This window comes from Peromyscus eremicus, chromosome 7 (assembly GCF_949786415.1).
Source record: "Peromyscus eremicus chromosome 7, PerEre_H2_v1, whole genome shotgun sequence".
Taxonomy (NCBI): domain Eukaryota; kingdom Metazoa; phylum Chordata; class Mammalia; order Rodentia; family Cricetidae; genus Peromyscus; species Peromyscus eremicus.
The window spans coordinates 31,843,893-31,863,523 of record NC_081422.1 but is presented as its reverse complement, the minus strand read 5'-3'; the positions used below and the strand labels follow the sequence as shown (position 1 = coordinate 31,863,523).

The window sequence follows — 19,631 nt, the reverse complement described above, 5'->3', positions numbered from 1 at the left end:
AGCGGCCAAGGCCAAACAGCCACCAGATGGTGGGGCAAGACTCTACCCTCTCCTCCACGGCTCTTCACCATGGAGCAGCCTTGCCCAGTTGTGGAAGTCTTCAGGCCGATATTGAGAAGGGTCTGGCATTTTCTAGTAGTCCTATACCCTTTTCAAGGAAGAACCATCCACGGCAGCCTGGGCCCTTCCTTTCTGCTCGCAGGGGAGTTCCCCCAGCTGGTGATCCCAGGGCAGCTTCCACGGCACAGTGCTTACCTCTCAAGACCTCCTTTCACTCCCTCGCTCGTCCTTGGCCTCAGGCCTTTCCAGTTGTGCTGAAAGTAGCACTGACTCCATCGCGGTCTGACCAGGAGCCAGGACTATTTTGATTCTATCCTCGGGAATCATGTGGTCTGAGGCGTGTGCAAGCTGGACTGCTCCTCTGGCACTCGGCTGCGGTGCCAGGAATGTTCTGGCACCGCACACCTGTTCCCAAAGCTGGGCTAAGTGTCTCTCCTTACCCACAGCCTCCACCCTGTGCCTCCTGAGGTGCTACTCTGGGAAGGAGAGGTGGTAGGACCTGGTAGTTGAGGTAGTAGGGGGTCTAATATCCTTAGCCGTAGCAGACTACTCAGTGAGTATTAGGCAACACTCACTCTTTGAGCTGTTAGATGCAAGTATGTCAATCTGTGTGTAAGGTAGCCGATCCTTGAGTGCAGACAGCGGAGCTTCCTTAGAGATAGGAAGCACCATCCTTCCATGCTGGGCTGGGGACTTCCCTCTCTAGGGCCTTAACAGGAGAAAGGGGAAGAGAGGCTTGTCTGACTGGCTTAGCTAAGTCATGGTGTACGGCTCCTGCCTGGAAGGCCTATCTGTCTGCTGGAGTAGCTTGGCTATTCCTCAAAGCTCAGTTGAGGACCTGCCTTCTAAGGCCGCCTCCCAACCAAACCAAGCCACGCTTCTCCTATGACCCAAAGAGACTTTGGTACAGACTACCTTCAAGAGAGGACCCCCATCCCCACCCCACCACCTTTCACCTCAGCTGTGAACCCCTAACTTCAGGCGTCTCTGATTTCTACCACTCTGGAAGCAGCCGACATCCAGCCTGTGGAAGCTGATGACTTAGCTTTGTTCAAGTACCAACCTTACTCACAAGTCTTTCCTGTGTCTGTTGACTTGTGTATTCATACACTATCGTTGAACATGAACACTATTCCCATGACTTAGCTTTGTTCAAGTACCAACCTTACTCACAAGTCTTTCCTGTGTCTGTTGACTTGTGTATTCATACATACACCATCATTGAACATGAACACTATTCCCATGACTGGTAAGAGCACTGTGGAAATAACAGCTAATGATCCAAGGTTCCTGCCCAAGAGCAGCCCATAGCTTCCTGGTGGATACTTATGCCCCTGTATGATGAGCGCAATGCACTTTTTCAGAGGCCTCAGTGACTACCTAGGCCTCAGGGAGCTGGAAAAGACCTCCCTGGGGATTTGACCTGGGACAAATTTTCAGTGACATTCAGAAGTGCCCACAGTAGGACAATGATAGAAGAGGCCTCAGTTGGAGGACAGTAATGCAGGACATGGAGACTGAAAGATTGACTTTTGTTGTTGTTGTGTGGTCAACTCACATACCTGTAGGTTCTACATACTGCAGATTGAACTAAGTATGAATTGAAAATATTTGAAAAAATTGTACTAAGCACACACAGATTCTTTTTCTTAACATTATTTCCCTAAACAGTATGGAATAATGACTATTTCTACATGATTGTCTGAGGTATTGTAAGTAATCCAGAGGTGATATTCAGCACCCAGGAGAATATGGCCACCATGTGTTCCCTTCCTCTAAGCTTCCAGAATGCTCAGTGCCCAGCTCTGTGTAGGATGTATAGGCTGTATGTAAATACTGTACCACGTTATGGAATGAGACTGGGTCATCCGCAGATATTGATGTCTGGTGTGTGTGTGTGGGGGGTGTCTTGGAACCGATCCTCTATGAATAGCAAGGGAAGAGTCTGTTTTGTTCACAGATCTACCAGCCATGGACAGGGAGGCTGCTTGGTTCCTTCCTATGAACCTTGTGAGGTAGAGTGGGAGCATCATTGGGGTCCCAGAGTCACTGTCTGTCCAGGGCCTGACATCTCCCCTTCTGGCCTCCCTCTGCTCCCTTCCAATTAGCATGAAATTGGCTCTGGTAATGCTGGTGTGCAATCCTTCTTATTAGACTCTTAATAGTGTATGATCACAGGGTCAGGTACCCTGGTGTGGTGGTCAGGGTCAGAAATGTGAATTAAAGCCACACACAATTCCAATTGCTTCAGTCAGGGGACATGGGGGCCATCTGAAGAGGCCGCTTTCCCTTGACACTGCTAATGACCACACTTCCAAGGCGGCAACACTCCAATTCCTCCCTCAGTGAGCTTTAAAACGTCTTGCCCACATCGCCCCATCCCCACAGTACGAACTCTTTACAAGTATTTAATCATTACATAACATAATAATGTCTTGTTAAGTGCCATGCCTGAGGTCTCACAGCTAGTCACAACAGAGCTGGCTTGTGAGCCACAATCTTTGGGACTTTAGAAAGTCCAAGCATTTCTTCTTTACTAGCAAGAAGGCATGATCCTGGTCTGAGAATGCTAGATGGCTTGGCCCTCTACCCCCGAGACCACCAGGTCTCCCCTGCTTTTAGGATGAACCTTTGGTCCCTTTAACTCTCATGATGCCGACTGGATGTCAGACATGTGTGCCAAAGCCTCAAAAAGCCCTAGAAACATATTAACTCGGTGTTGTCAGCCCCCACACCCATTGGCTTCAAGACCCTCTTCCCTAGGCTCCCCCTTTCTTTTGTTTTTGTTTCCTTGTTAGGATTTCCCCCCTAAGAGTTTCCAGGCTGATCCCTCTGCTTTCTGCCTCTGAAGTGCTGGGATTACAAGCATGAGCTGCCACACCCAATCAGACTTTTCCTTTCTTTAATGCCGCTCCCCTCAGCCATCTTCCCACTGCTCTGGTCAATACTATTTCCTTCCTCTAAGCTTCCATAGCGCCCAGTACCCAAACCACAGCATCTCCAACTCCGCCCTTGTTTCCCTCCATCAGTAGTCATTTGTGTGCGATGGTAACGGGGACACACTCCTGTGTGCTCACTATGCCTTCATGAAGTGTGGCTGAAGGGTGAGAGCACACATATAACCAGGGCTGGACCAAAGCACGCACGCCCACGGGAGACACCTGTACCCCTCAGCGTCCCCAAGGGAGTACAGAACCACCGTCTAAAGAACTGAGTCGGTACTGCCATCTGAGTGACAGTGGGCAGCTTTTTCATCTGACCCACCTCACAGTCTTAACGGCTGGTTTGATGAAATGAAGGTAAAGGGATGGAAGCATTTCAAAGAGTTAAAAAGGTCCTATGTCTATAGTGTACCGTTGTGTTTATCCCATCTTTCCAAATGCCTAGTGTAAATCTGGACACATAGTAGATATAAATAACAATGAACTTAGATCGCATTGATTCATCCCCCACCCCCACTTGCTACTTTCTGGGGGCTTTAGAGGCCTTTGCTGACCCCAGCTCTGAGAAAGCCTGCCTTCCTGAGGGATCACGTGAGAAGCAGGGGAAAATGCCTTGTGATCAATACTGAACTGCCTCCAGAAACTCCCCTGGTCTCCTTTTCGACAATGAGCTAGGGAGCCTAAGGCTCTGTGTACACTCCAGGCCCATTGTCCTCAGGAACAAACACTGCCTCTCTGCAGTTTGGGCTCGCAAGCCCTGGGCTGTGGCCGTGTCTTGATGAACTCCAGGACGCCCTGGACACCACAAGCCTACAACTCCTCATCAGCCCGTCTTTCATTTCAGCACCCCTACCCCACAGAGGACGAGAAGAGGCAGATTGCGGCCCAGACAAACCTCACCCTCCTGCAAGTAAACAACTGGTGAGTTGGCATCATCTGCCCACGGGCTCTCGGATCCAGGGGCACATGCCTGGCAGGGGAATGCAGGGCAAGGAGAACAGACAGAATGCCCACACCTACCTCAGCCTCAGCTCCACTACCAGGCCAGTCCTCTTCCCATGTGGGCTAGATAGAGGGACTCTGAGTCAGCCTGTCCTGGGCTTCAACTGCAGCTTCTCAGCGCCCTCTGCTGGGAAATTGGGCCAAACACACCCCTAGAAACTTCCTGACTTTAGAAAAACCAATATTGCCCGAGAATCTGGGCTCACGCCTAGCCCAGTGGAGACAGACCAGAGGGTCTTGCATCTGGTACCAAAGATGGATATCTGGTCTACCCGACTCCATGTGCGCTGAAACCAAAGTATTCTACAAAGTAAGGTGGGAAGGAGGAGACGGAGATGCTTTCCTGAGCCCACGGGGATGTCAGTGTCCTTGTCTGCTTCTGGACAGGATGGATAGATGTACTAGACCCTAAAGCTGGGCCCCTGTTGTAGTCCAAGACAGAAGTCAGTGACTGTGACCTCAGCTCTTCCCTTCTCTGTTCAAGTCTGGTGGATCTTGAGTAGGAATTTCTGACACCTCCTTCTGCAGTCTTCCCATGCTGCCTGTGGTCACCGAGCCCTGGGTAATTCGCAAATTCCTCAGCCATAGAGGGCCTTTACCCCTAAACTGGTACACCTGTCTGCTGACCCCTGGGGGCAGCTTAGCTTTCATATCTTCCCCAACCCCAACCCACCCATGGGACCCAGATGGTGACTAACCAGATCTTCACCATCACCCCTGGGCAGGTTCATCAACGCTCGGAGGCGCATCCTGCAGCCCATGCTTGATGCCAGCAACCCAGATCCTGCTCCCAAAGCCAAGAAAATCAAGTCTCAGCACCGGCCCACCCAAAGATTCTGGCCCAATTCCATTGCTGCTGGGGTCCTGCAGCAGCAAGGTGGCACCCCAGGGACAAACCCTGATGGTAAGACCAGGACTGGGGAAGCCGTAGGTTGGGGCTAGTGGGGCTCCTGGAAAGCAAAGAGTCAAGGACTGAATTTCTCCTTACACAGCCAGGATTCCTGCCATTAATTCTTCACAGCGTTTGCCCCTGCTTTTCATAAATCCTACTGTAAGAAGGGGTGTTTTATACACATTTTTGTTTTTGCTATTGTTGTTGTTTGTGATTTGTTCTGTTTGAGACAGAATCTCACGTAGTCTGGCCTCGAAGATACTATATAGCCAAGGCTATCCTTGTATTTCTGATCCTCCTGCCTCTGCCTTCTTGGTGCTAGAATTACAAGTATGAGCCGAAAGAACTCCAGCTCCTGTATAAATTTGAACAAACCTAAAGCAACCTCACAAAGAAGTGGGAGCTGATGGTCCTTGGAGCCAGTGGCTGCTCCGCAGAGTCCCCTCCTCACTCATGTTCCTGGGTGGCTCAGTGAAGTCAATATCTGCCTAGTTCTCCAAGGCCAAGGCATCTATAAATACCAAGGCAGGCATCTGGCTTGTGAACAGAGGCCAAGAGAAGCTTTGTTCTTCCAGATTCCCCACCACACCCTCCGTACATGCTCTTCACATTGCTGGTTTCCTAGTGAACAATGAATAATTTAATCAGCGAGACGTTTCTGAAGCTGGCACGTGAAGACCTCTGTGTGGGCAGGAGGGTGGAGACACCCGTGTACGTGCATATCTTCATGCGTATGGCTGTACTCTGGTTCCTATGTGGTGGGTCACCATCTGTTGAGGCAGAATAGGAATAAAGAGAGGTCGTGCTAGACACACTTGCAGAAATTCCCAGTGCTGTCAGGACTGATGCAGTGTCTTGAATCCATGACTTAGCTGTCCGAGACTCAGTTTCCTCCTCTGCAGAGTGGGGGGTCAGTCAGAGGGCTCCTGCTTTACAGAGCAGTTAGAAAGTAAAATAAATAAATAAAAACCAAGTGCTTCCTATACTTACATAGAGAATACTGAGTATGTATTGGCCGGGGGGTTGTTGCTACCTGAGATGATGCAGGAGAAGCAGAAGAACGGAGGGATGGGAATCTCTGTGCCAGTGAATTGACTCACTAAGTATTTGGACAAGCAAGGGGCCCACCGTCCCATGAGCCAGCCCACCCACCTGTCCATCACTAAGGTTGCTGGCCTGCCGCCCCTGTGTGTCCTAACCTTTGTCCTCTCCCATGCAGGTTCCATCAACTTGGACAACCTGCAGTCCCTGTCCTCAGATAATGCCACCATGGCCATGCAGCAGGCCATGATGGCTGCACATGATGACTCGTTGGATGGAACGGAAGAAGAGGATGAAGATGATATGGAAGAGGAAGAGGAGGAGGAGGAGGAGCTAGAGGAGGAGGCAGACGAGCTGCAGACAACGAATGTCAGCGACCTGGGCTTGGAACACAGTGACTCCCTGGAGTAGTCGGGCAGCCCCGATGGCACTGGTCACCGAGCGGGAAAGGAGTGTCACCAGGAGGGGTCAGGGTGGGAGGGAGGGGACACGGGCAGGCAGCACCAAGAAAGTTGGGCCCTAGCTTCCCCAAATCACAGCTTGAAGAAACGCAGAGGCGACACCCTGTTCCTTTCCAACCACCAAGCTTCAGTGAAAACCTAGTTCCAGACCCTTGGACTGCAGAGCACTCCATTGCTGGGGCCAGTCAAAGAGCCCGTGAAGAAAGGCAGAGTGAGAGCTGGACTCACCCAATACCTGAAGACAGGTGACACCATGGCTCCACGTGGAAAAGGACTTGGGTAGTTTACAAGCCCTGCCCTGTGAGGTGGACAGGCGCTGTTTGCAGAGCGGACCTTTGCCAAGGGGCAGACTTGGGAGGAGGAGGCAGAGGGGGCTAACGTTTCCCCACAGGAGAATCTGAGCTCCCTCGACAGACACTCAAGGACAGGAGGGACTCCAAACGCATATCTGGTGGCCAGAGGGGGAGGGCCTGGGGCAACACCGTGTCCTGCAGACCCGAGTGGGACATAGACTGCACGGGACTCCAGCTTGCCCCACCAGGACCCTGTCTCTTAGCACAGCAGCCATGGACTGAGGAGAGGGGGAAGGAAGCCAAAAGAGACTCCTTCTTCCTCTCTTGGAAATATATTGTCGGTGGGTCCAACCTGAAGAGGTTAAGAGCAGCTCTCCATCTGGGTCAGCTCTAGGACCAAGCAGGCGGCAGAACCTGGATCAGGAGCCATATTAAGAGGACTTTGGGGAACACATCTGTCCCTAGGTGATCACATCACAGCTCCTGAATTAATAGGACCTTGGTGTCTTACCCTAGATGCTCCTATCCTCAACTGGAGTTCTCCAGATACCCCAGCCCCTCTGTAAACCTTTAGCGAGGGGGGCCAGGGGTTCTTCCCACTCCACAGGTCCCCATGGTATCCCTCTGCTCCCAGGCTGGTACCACCAGCATCTAGCCTCCTTCTTCATTCTATCCTCCAGAGAAGGCAGAGGACACATCGGAAAGAAGGTTATCCCAATGGGAGGGCAGGGTCTGAGGAAGGTGCCGCTGCTCTTGTCTTCAGTCCCCGACATGGCAGGGGAATGGTGGACCAGTTGATCTGCACACGCCAGTGGGCCCGACACTGAGGAACTGGGGGCTCCTGGGAGGAGGCTTCCTACCATCTGCCCTCACACACACCCTCCAAGCCCCACCTTGGAGGGCCCATGATTGGCACCCGCTCCTCCTGTCCCCTCCTATTCTACGGCTGTGAATGGCAGGACTAATCACGTGTGTGTTTTCCATTGGGTTTAATGTGATGGATGTGCAGTTTCATTTGTAAATGTGCATTAGCCATCTCCTTCAGTGGTCGGATGTGAGTGACTACCTGCCTCAACCAGAGGGGGCCCTGGGGATCTTCTGGGACTTCCCCTCTTCTCCCTGGTTGGATGGAGCAAAAGGATAGTCACTTTTCTGAGGTCTCCCGGAAATGAATGTATTTCTCCCCCAAAAGAGCTGATATTTAATGTTTTACTAGGGATTTTTGAGAAACAAATAACCTTATTTATAATCTGGGTGATCCAATCATTTTTTTACTCCCTTTTGATGTCATACTTAGAGGAAAGGCAAGCTTTTTTGGCGTGAGACTTTTGCAACACGCAGTGGATAAAACGTATTTCCTCTTCTAGTTCATTTTTCTTGTTAAAATACATACATCCACACATAACATCTTCCACTCAGCACCGTGACAAGCACCCTACTCAGCACGGACATGTGTGCATATGTGCACATGGATACACATGCCTACATCTCTTCCTCCCAGCCCCTTCCACCCGCCTAATGTTATGCAACCTCCTTCCAGTGTATCCACCAAACCAGTACTGAATGTGGCCGCAAAGTTTTCAGTAAACCTTATCACCTACCGAAATGCTGGTGCACAATTCTCTCTTCCTGTGACTACCTTAGAGGTCCCTTATGCCTTCAGTGGGACCCTGGGCCAGACAGGATCTGGGGGCCCAGAATCCACTCCCATTGAACTGATCTCCCTCAGAAAGAGACAAGGGGTGACCTCTGTTAGCCTGTCTGGAGAGGAAGATGGTCCACTTTGGCACTCCAGCTCTAAATCAGAGCCTAGAGAGGACAGAGGATGCTCTGTACTGCCCTCTCCCAACAGTCCTTTGCACTGCAGAGGAGACCTGACCTTCGCCCTTGTAGACCTCTGTATTTCCCATTGTTGCCCCAGGACTTTATCATCTAAGTTGGTGCAGCCATGGCCTACATGTCACTCTCATATACCCACCTTCCTTTGTTCATAGGTGGAAAGTCCTGGAGCATGGAAAGAGATGAATCGTGGGCTGCAGCTTTAACCCTGGTACTATGTCCAGGGCAGGGTCTGACCCCTAATCCCAGGAGTCATCTCTGCATTCCCTGCAGCCAGGCCAAGGATGCGGAAGGGGTCAGAAAAGTCAAAAGATTCAAAAGACGATAACAAACACATTACCACCTCACCTCCCCAAATTGGAAAGACAGAGAGCCAGACATCATAGACCGTATAAGTTGTCCTAACCCTCCGGACTTGGAGGCAGGGGGATTAGAAGTTCAAGGCCATCCTTGGCTACATACTCAGAGGACAGCCTGGAATACATGAGACTTATTTCAAAAAATAAAACGTAAGTAAAAAGAGAGAATTGGGGGAGATTTCATTATCATTTCAAGCAGAAGTTTCCAAGGAACACACACACACACACACACACACACACACACACACACACACTCACTCAAACGAACTGAAGAGAAGGCTCAGCAGTTAAGAACACTTGCTGTTCTTGCAGGGAGGACCTACACTCGGTTCCTAGCACCCATCTCAGACAGCTCACAACTGCCTGAACTCTAGTCAGGATACCTTTCTCTGACCTCTACAGATACCAGACAGGCACACTGTGCACTAACATGCATGTGGGCACTCACACACACAAATGAAATAAGAAATCTTTAATATATGTATACACACAGCATATATATATATATATATATATAGCCAGGGAAAAAATTCCATGACCAAATTAGCTGGATACTCTTAGCTAAAAATAAATACCAACCAAATTAACCCAAAGTTCCTAGCTAAATATACCACACATTGTGTGCAATGCACATTGTAGTCAAGGCTCCGAAAAGTCCTGCAGGGAAAGAAGCCTGTTTAACACTTTAGTTGTTCCTTAGATTCACTTGATCCGTCTCTGCTCCTTCTTTCCAAGTCATATGTATTAAGGATTCTGCAAACCACACAGCAGAAAATATGTCCCAAAGAAATTAGACTAACATGGTTTTCCAACCCGGGGTGCCATCTTTTCAACCACGCTGACAACTAAAAGTGGGTTTGTGGTGTGGGTGGTTGTGTTCTCAGGAGACGGCACGTGCTGTGTCTGCATGATCCAGATGATGCAGACAAACCCAGAGAGATGTCCCCTGTGGTAATGACAGAGAGGGGATACTGGGAGTGGCGGGTGGGTAGATTTCCTTAGCCTAGAATGAAACTCTGATATTAACAGCCCAAGAAACTGTTCAGGCCAGCTTCTGGACCTGACTGCCAGTTCATCGGAAAGGCCCTTTCAGGCTCGCAAATCCTGCTGAAGACTTAAACGTCTTTGGCCAGAAGCCCCTCTTCTGCTTTACACAGGCCAGATGACAGCAATGGCTGGCAGCCTGCAACCAGCTCAGTCTTGATCCCAACGAGCTCACTGTTGTTTCTGCACACAGTTGTTAAGCTCACACTGTCCTGGGCTCCGTTCTAGGCACAGGAGACAGGCATGGTCATGAAGCCTTTCCGGGCAGTCTGCATCCTGAAAGAGTAGGTTAAAGCCACAGTCTGGCCATTCTGATTGATCTCTATCTTTATTGCTCAGTGTTGCCAACAAGAGCAGCTCAGGTCAAGTGTGACGTTGAGATAACATCCTGCTTACAGTCATGGTTTGCTCGGAGCAGCTGCTTTTAAGATTGTTACGCCAACATTTAGAAGTTAGAAGATTGTACATGGAACAAACGAGATTCCTGGTCTCTCCTGAAGTCAGGCAGTCAGGCAATTTGGGATCTACATGCCTGCATGACTGTGACTGGAGCACCTGAATGACTGCTACCCCGAGATTCACTCTCTAAGTTATGACATCCCCCACTCCTGTGGTAGCCCAGCACTGAGGCTGAGGTCAGCTGTGGTTATGCTGGGACTGACCTTAAGTAGTTAGTTAGGTATTCTCCCCTTTCTAATATCTAATTGGGTTAGAGCGCTTTGTTTTGGGGGTTTCAGTCTGGTTTGGTTTGATTTGGTGGTATTGGGGATTGAACCTAGGGCCTTGAAAATGCTAGGTAAATGTCCTACCACTGAGCTACATCCCAATTCTGCGTGCGTGCGTGCGTGTGTGCGTGATCTATTTTTTTGACGGGGGAGGTCTTTCTGTATCACAGGCTGGCCTGGAACTAGTTATGTATAGCAGGCTAACCCCAAACTCACTGTGCAGTTAGGCAACCTTGACCTCTTCATCCTCTTGTCTAAGACTCTAGTGCTGGAGTTACAGCTGTGCATCGCTGTACAGAGTTTATAAGTTTATAATGGATCTTTATTAAGAAGGGAAGTATTTCTCTAAACCCATTTCTCCACCAAGAATGAGAAAACAAGATCATCCAACAGGACTCTGCCTTGGAAACAAAATATTGGAGAAAATATATTTGTGCAAATGCAGATAATCCTGCCCTTTTTTGCACTTTGTGCCTATCTCACACCCAGACACCTTCATTCACCTGTCCTACCTGCCTATCTGGCCTTGAGAGGTAATCATGAGCTCTGAGGGAACAAAAACTACCATGAGCAGTGTTTCCTCAGGAACATTGCTCACAGAAAATAGACTTCAGGGGCCCTTTTGTCTCAGCGGGTAAAGGAACTTGCCACCATGCCAGACCATCTAACTTCGATTCCTGGGGCTCACATGATAGAAAGTAAGAACTGAGACGTTCAAGTTGTCCTCTGACCTCCACACACATGCTATGGCGTATGTGCCCCCCACACAAATAAATAAAATATGTTCTTAAAAAAATAGGTTTCAGAGCTAGGCATATGCACCTGTAATCAAAGTACCTAGGAGAGAAAGGCAGGAGGATGGAAGGGTTTGAGACCAGCTTGGGCTACCTAAAGAGACCCCACATAAGAAAGATAAGAGAGAAGGGGGAAGGGAGTGGAGCGGAAGAGAGAGGAGAGGAGTCTCCAGCTCCTCTTTCAAGTTCCTTCCTACATAGCTCCCTTCTTTCTTTTTTCCATGTAGATCCAACTTCAAAGCCATTCGTCCATTCCCTGACCTTTCAGGGTGCCTACTATGTACAGCATCAACCTGAGGTCAAAGGATAATTCAGCTTTGCAGGGAGGGCATCATCAACCAGGGGATAAGGACCAAGGCCAGCAGATAGTGTGGCCTGAGTTGTGCTGTGTGCTTCTTGACATCTTATTTCTAGCCCACAAACAAGGCAGGTTATATTACACCACTTCCAAGTGTATCTTCTACTTTGATATTTCTCAGCCTCTCTCTGGGCCGATCTCATTTAGCCCCTTTGCAAATTAAATGCATCTCATTAAATTGAACCCATTTAGGACAATGCCCTTCAGGTGTGTGCATCTTCGTACATCTTTCATTTTAAGACAAGTGTTTGATTTATTTTCATCTCATTAAACTCTTTAAAATTATGTGCATCTCATTACACTCAGCACACTGAGATGACTTATTTCAGGTGTAGACATTACACCCAGTATTACCAGGCAAGAATATGAATTTTTTTTTGTTTCATTACAAGCCTTACAATTTATGTACATCTCATTACAATCAGCCATTTAAGACAATTCCCTTCAGTTGTATGGATCTCATTATACCTTTTCATTTACTGATTTTTTTCAGGTTATTTATTCAGAGAACTCACTTCAGGTGTATATGTTCATCTTCACCTGTTATTCATGTGAATTTCTGGGTGGCTGTTCATGTCATTGTAAAATGTTTATTCTATCAAACTTCTTGAAGGCCAGCTATGCCATCTTGTGGGCCTCTTATGATGGCACACACAGGAAGCATACTGGGCTTTCTTCTCTGGGTTGAGTCAAGACTCTGCCAACAATTTCCTTTATTACACAGAGACCACCAACATCAACTCTCCTCATGTGCACGCTGAGGAGGCAGACGGGGTCTAAGTTCTCCTTCCATTGATATTCGTTAAACTGTAGTGCTGTAGACGATGGCTCAAATTCTCAGCTCCTCCTGGAGACGCTGCCCAGTTACCCACCCAGCTAGGGAATTAAATGAGTACCACAGCCCAGCTCCCAGCACCCAGAGGAACACATACTTCCTGCTCCATCCATCCATTCATCCGTCGGTCCATCTGTCCATTCATCCATCCAATTACTGGGAATGGAACCTGGGTTCTGTCTCTAGGCAGCTGCTCTACCACTGAGCTACACCCCCAGCCCATGCTCTCCTTTAGACTGGATGGAGTGTGTATCCACACAGTGACTCCTGTTGGAAGGAGGTGAAATAGCTTTGCCCTCTTAGGATGGAATCTCCCCAGCTCCTTCCAGGCTCGGTAGCTTTTATTATCTCTCCTCCAATCCTATCCTGGGGATTCTCAGCTGGAGTGTACCTTAGAATTGCTGAGCAGGAGTTTTGGACTTGCAAATCAAAATATTTCAGAGTCTGGACCAGGAGATGCATTTCAACAGCACCTCAGAGATTCTGAACTGGATTCACAAAAGCATCTTCAGGGCAGTCACTTGGAGCTGAAAATGGTGGATTCTCTCAGCATTGTCCCTCCAAGCTCCCATTTGCAACTCAACAAGAGTAAGTTCAGAGTGAGCAAACAGAGTCGCAGACTGGGGACCTGGGGGTCAGTGAACCCTCTCACCCATGGCATGTAGGAATCTTTGGTCTGCACACTAGCATTGTCTCTCCTCCCTCTCACACTGCCCATTGCCTTCCAGGGCCAAAAAAAAAAAAAAAAAAAAGCCAAATCACTACACAGAGGCAGCCCAGGCCTGGCTCTCCAGCCCAGATGTGAGAGCCGAGGCATGAGGAGTGAGAGTCCAGGAGCAGAAACGCTGCCTGGCTCTGGGACTCAAGTGCTACAGGGGAGCTTGGAGGGGAGCTTGGCTGCAGGGAGCGTGTGGTGCTTCTGGGTATCTTGAATTCATCCTCAGGTTCTAGCTGTTCCACCCAATGCTAACACTGGGTTCTAACTCAGGCAGCATCCCTGGGTGACTCTGGGCTGCTTTGTCTGTTTCTTCTTCTGCCACTCCACCTGTCGCCTCGCCAGTGAAAATAGAACCTATTCTCTAAACTCAAAATAACTCTGGCTTGACACCCTCCTCTTCCACCACTTCTTGGAGTGAACCTGCTGAAGAATCAGAATGCACCCGCCTCCTGCCTGCTGTTCATCTCTTCTTCCCCCCCCCCCCCCGAGGGGGGGCAGGAGTTCTACAATCAGCCCGAGGCCTCCCTAGGCCTCTCTCACCAAGCAGAATTTAATATGGATAGAATTGGGCATCATCGATCAAATCTGTAATCCCAGCACTTAGAAGGCCAAGGCAAGAGAATCGCTAAAAGACTGAGGCAAAACCAGATTGTGGTGGCCTGTGCCTTTAATCCCAGCACTCCAGAGGCAGAGGCAGGTGAATATCTGAGTTCGTGACCAGCATGGTCTACAGAGTGAGATCCAGGACAGCCAGAGTTATACAGAGAAACCCTGTCTAGGGGAGGCAGGGAGAAAGAAAAGAAAAGGAGAGAGAGAGAGAGAGAGAGAGAGAGAGAGAGAGAGAGAGAGAGAGAGAGAGAGAGATTGAAACTAGCCTGAGCTACGTAGCGAGACACTGTATAAAAACACAAAATAAAACAATTACAAGGCTAGAGTCCCTGTGAGGCTGATTTAGGGGAGTAGGCTACATCCATCTTCTTTTGTTTTTGTTTTCAGGACTTCTGTGTCTCTTGGATTAAAAAATAATGACCATCCAAAGCTAGAGAGGCCACAGGGTCCAGCCCTGTCACTGTGTTCCTCAAAATTTACTAGTAAAAGCCACTTATGGAGCACTTCGAGTACATTCTAGACACTAAAGATTCTTCAAAACAACACTGAAAATTCTACTAGAAATATTACTATCAGTAGTCTCATTTTTAAAATATAGAAGTTAAAGCTAAAAGAAATTTTGTAATTAAAAAATATATTATACATGCATATACACACACACACATACATAAATATGTTATTTTGGAGGTGGACATGGCTCGTGGCTGTAATCCCAGCACTTAGGAGGCAGAGGCAGAAGGACCAGTAATTCAAAGCCGCCTTGGTTACATAGAAAGTCTGAGGTTAGCCTGGACTATATGAGAACATACCTCAAAAAAAACTAATAAAACAAAAAAAAAATCTAATTAAAATTAGGTTTTAGTTAAGCTTGGTGTTATGTACCTTTAATTATAGCACTAGGGAGGCAGAGGCAGAGAGGGGGTTCTGTGAATTCAAGACCAGCCTAGTCTATATAACAAAGTTCCAAGCCACCCAGAGCCATATAGAAACTAGTCTTTAGTTTGGAAGTGTGGCTCAGTGGAGGAGCAAATGTTGAGCATGAGTGAGACCCTGGGCTCAATCTCAACACTCAAAAAAAATTATTTGATCTGATATGTAGTACAGCTAAGATTAAGAGTTCAAGGTCTGTGTTCAGTGTTTGCAAACACAATTGAAAGTATATACTCCAATAAAGAATTGCACCCCCCCAAAAAAAAGAGTTCAAGGTCAAACCCACAGTCCTTTCATGAGATAGTCATGGGCCTCCCTAAACCTTGGCTTGACCAGAACCAGCCTTCAGGCCAAGGGAGGAAACCTTTCATCCTGAAGTTCTAAGAGGTGTTTGCCTCCCTGAACATGCCCTCACCTGTCCCCCATAAAGTCCCTTGGATGAGAAAGTGCTCAAAAATATTGGCTGCAGCCTTAATCTGCCTGCTCACAGCAGTCTCCCTTAGGAAAGAGGCAGGATAGAATCTCTGTCCTCGGAACTCAGGAAGCCACTTTCCACAGATCTGCTGAGTGGCAGGAGTGGACTGGAGGGGGAGTCAGGAAGTCGATCTTCGAAGGAGAAGCTGTCTAGGATGGAGGAGTGGGCCAGAGCCCCTTGTTGATGGTTGCACAGATGAGGCCGGGTGGTGGTGGCGCATGCCTTTAGTCCCAGCACTTGGGAGGCAGAGCCAGGCGGATCTCTGTGAGTTCGAGGCCAGCCTGGGCTACCAAGTGAGTTCCAAGAAAGGCACAAAGCTACACAGAGAAACCCTGTCTCGAAAAACCAAAAAAAAGAAAAAAAAATAGATCTGTGTGTGTTGAGTCCAAGTGATGTAGCAGCGCCTGCCAAGGCTTTTCCCCTGACCTGTGTAGAAAGGCAACTCTCTCCCACTGCCTGGAGATCAAGATACTTAGGTTTTTAGGACCGACTCCTGAGCACAAGGACACAATCAGGCTGGAAGATGGAGGAGGCACAAAGCACTGGGCGCTCTTGGACAAGCTGGCCTAGAACAGGTGCCCACACGTAAAGGGGAGTCAACTGAGAGCAGAGAACTGGCCCAGGGCTGCAGGGCACTGTCAGATCCAGCAATATTGGTGGGAGAGGATAATAAAATAATTCTGATCAAGGAAAAGGGGGGACAAAGGATGAAGTGGAAATATGCTGGACTGGAAGACAAACACCGGGCTCCTCAATTCTTGCAACCTATGATTCATTTCCTTGTTCTGGGACATGTGGGGGCAGGGAGAGCAGGGACAGTGCTGTGGGAGGAGAGAGAGGAGAGCAGAGGAGAGCAGAGGGGAGAGGCAGAGGAGAGAGAGAGAGAGAGGGAGAGAGAGAGAGAGAGAGAGAGAGAGAGAGAGAGAGAGAGAGAGAGAGAGAGAGGGAGGAGTGCTTGTGTCCCTGGGGGTTTTTCAGACAAAGCTATTATCGAAATGCCAACCAGCTCCTGCTTGGCTCATTTGCATATTCCATGCTGAGCACTGGGAAGCAGGATGAATATGCATGAGGGCTTGGGTAAGATGTGGAGCTGCTGGGCTGCGGGCTAAGGTGGCTCATTGTTCTTTAGAAGCAAGGCTTTAGAAAGCCAAAGCACCTTCCAGGTCAGCAGAATGGCCTGTGCTTCCCTCCCAGCGGAAGGAGAAGGGCAAACGCCAGGCTCAGACAGAAATCCAAATGATGACGATCCTCTCAGACTCACAAAGAAATACATAATCAGGCGCCATGGAGAATGGGAGTGTCTCTTCTCTAAAAGTAGCATATAATTATTCCCCTCTTGTGCATGCTAATCATGGAGGCTGGCTCAGGGACGAGAGTCACCTCTCCTGGCTTCCAGGAAATGAGGCTCCTCTTTTTACTTTTTGCTTTCTAAACAGGAAAAGCGGACACTCTGGGGTGCCCCGGCTTTCAGCCTCCTACATAGACCCCATAATGCCCTGGGTGACCAGGCTGTGGTAGGAGAGCCTAGGGCGTGGTGGGTGCTGATCCGTGCCCATGGCATGGATTCAGTCAAGTACTTGAAGATTTAAGTTATAATACATCTTAAGGCAACGGGGTAGATGCCAGGGTTATCGATCAGTTGGAAGGGCATGCCTGTCTTGGGAAGGCCCTGGTCCATGCTCACTCATTGACAGTTTACGGTTCTCTATGACCAACTCAAGATGGTTCTACTCCAGACACTGAAGTGAAAGTGGAAAGAGCTCATTTTATACTTTCTCAGCAAAATCCGTGCTTTCCAATTTCACCCTACAAAACTTGGGGCCACAAGACACTTGCCATGTTGTTTTCTTCCTGAAGGATCGTGGCTGTCTCCCATCCTTAACAGAGATTAAAAAAGACTGGAGAAATGTTCACCCCACCCCACCCCCATCATGTGTTTCTACTCCACATAATTAAAGGGGGGGCCTCCAGCACCATAATGAGTTTTCTTCCCAGGACTTGACCAGACTAGGTTTAGAAAAATCTTTTAATAGAAACCCACTTGAGTTCAGGGACCTCCCAGCCATCCCGCCACTAGTCTACCCGGGAGGGCTCCTGTAGATGGGACTTTCCACTACTGATTTAAGTGTCGACATCCTAGACTTGGTGTGAGTTTTGTGATGGACCCTGAAATGCAGTTCACCATCTGGGCTTCCCCTCCACCCGACATTGCTATGGTACTCCAGAACATTCGAGCGGAGGGGAAGCCTGAGAAGAGCATTGGTTTCACCTGCTAACATTAGCCAAGCCTTCCCTGGGTTCTGGCTCCACTCAGAGCACTAACTAGCAATGCTGTCCCAAAACCTGACGCAAGTGCCAGCTAAGGAGAGCGCTTGTTTGAGGTGGGCTTGGATAGACCAGGGGTTTTGTCTCTTTTCTAGGTGTGGTCGGTACTGCTGGACACCAAACCTTGACGCACGGGGATGGGGGAAGGAAAGGCAGGTGGTACAGAATCTTGAGGGGTGACTTCCATGTGCCCTCTCAACTCCTGTTGCAGAAAGGTGACAAAATCAAGGCCCTCTTCTCCCCTTCTTTCCGATAACCTCCTCAAGGGTCCCAGACACTTGAGGTTTATTTTTAACTACCACTGGCTTTGATTAGCTTGGCTCCGGCTGCTTCAGACACCTGCTGGCAGGATAAATTGGGGAAAAAGAAGCAGCTGACCCAGATCTCATAAACCCAAAACAGGAGGAAAAGTGTGTGCATGTGTGTGTGTGTGTGTGTGTGTGTGTTCATTATTTCCCCTTTGCTGACATTGATGAAAAACCCTACAACTGGCAAAATATTGAACTTGCTGATGATGATCTCATGACTAGTGACCTTTGGCATCTGTAGCCTTAAGGCTGATGAGTTGTAGAACTGAAGTCTCCTTCTTTGTCAAAGGCTTAGTATCAGTGTCAGCGTATAGATTCTGATGGTCTGGGTGTGTACTTTGTGGTCTCTTCCACCTTAGGTGGCAGCCCGCATGTTCTCTACATGGATCTCTGTATAACTTGGCACTATGAACACACACAAGACATACAGGTACTCTGACAGCTTCCTGGTAGAGTAAGGCCCTCCTCCTTTACTTCCCACCCACCCTCAAAGATGGCCTCTTGTCTGCTTCAAGGAAAGCAGAAGCCTGGGAAATGAGTGGCAGAGAACCCACTCTGTCTTCTCTTGTCACCCTTATCAGGCTTTCTACGGAGTGGCTCATGTGGTTAAGCAAGCACTATGCCCCTAAACATCAGAGAACATCTACTTGGATGAGACCTAAGTGTCCGTCCATCTCTACTATCTCCTTAGTAGCCTTGGGTGAGTTGCTGACCATCTCTGCTTCACGGCTTTCTCCTCTGGTTAATCCAGAATATATGAATACATACCTGTTTATGACTCTGAGTTGCTGGGATGTGAGACAAGGTGTAGAAAGTGATAGGGCCAGTAGCAGGCATGTAGTGACCACTCCGTAAACCTTTTTTTGTTTTTGTTTTTGTTTTTTGTTTTGTTTTGAAAGCCAGGAGTATGGGAACTGGCAGTGTGAGTATCATTCAAACTAGAAGACGAAAGGCAATGGAACTCAGGCTATGCTAGGACAGAGTCAGCATCCGGGATCCAAGGGCAGCATTCACCTGCTGTAATCGAGGCTGACAGATGCCTACTACCAAAGCCAGAGGCTGCGTGGAGGAGTTAGTGCTGCTGGGCCTCAGGGCTGCAGTAAGGACGAGCAAAGTCACAGGAGGCTGTTCCCTTCCCACAGGCCACTGAGGGCAGAGAGGGAATAGTGACAAATCTCAGGGCAGGAAAATGGTGCATCCTCCCGGGTAGCTGAGGTCAGCAGAGCTTCTTCCCTCCAGCTCCTGATCTCCGAGACCCCCCAAATCCAACCTGGCACCCCAATGGGTGGCACTGCAGACATGCCACTTATAGCTAGCTCATCCCTGGGATTCTCCACCTCCGCCTAGCTTCAGACCAGCTAGATTCTACCCCACGTAATATAGCCAAGCAACGAAAACTTAAGAGATGACGGATGGCCTCCTGTGGTGTAGGCAGCCTCATCACATGACCCCACTAGTACCCTCCATGGGGTATCAGCACCCATGGCCACAGGCCAGCAGTTGAGAACAGCCAGACATCATTTCCCTAGAGGGTTTGGAATACAGAGCCAATAGATACCACTCTCCAAACAGCATGAAGAATATTAATTAAATGAAGGTTTATTTCAAAATTAGTCTTAGA

The 19,631-nt window shown here is 48.8% G+C and overlaps 1 protein-coding gene across 1 annotated transcript in view; it reads left to right on the top strand.

Annotated features, from left to right (window-relative positions):
* Positions 1-8,297, top strand: part of Pknox2 (PBX/knotted 1 homeobox 2) — a 103,479-nt gene extending 95,182 nt beyond the window's left edge. Inside the window, exons 9-11 of the mRNA XM_059266755.1 lie at positions 3,847-3,923; positions 4,730-4,908; positions 6,116-8,297. Coding sequence (XP_059122738.1) covers positions 3,847-3,923; positions 4,730-4,908; positions 6,116-6,348 — 489 coding nt within the window. The 3' untranslated portion in view covers positions 6,349-8,297. The remainder of the gene's footprint in view (positions 1-3,846; positions 3,924-4,729; positions 4,909-6,115) is intronic.
* The last annotated feature ends 11,334 nt before the right edge of the window (positions 8,298-19,631 follow it).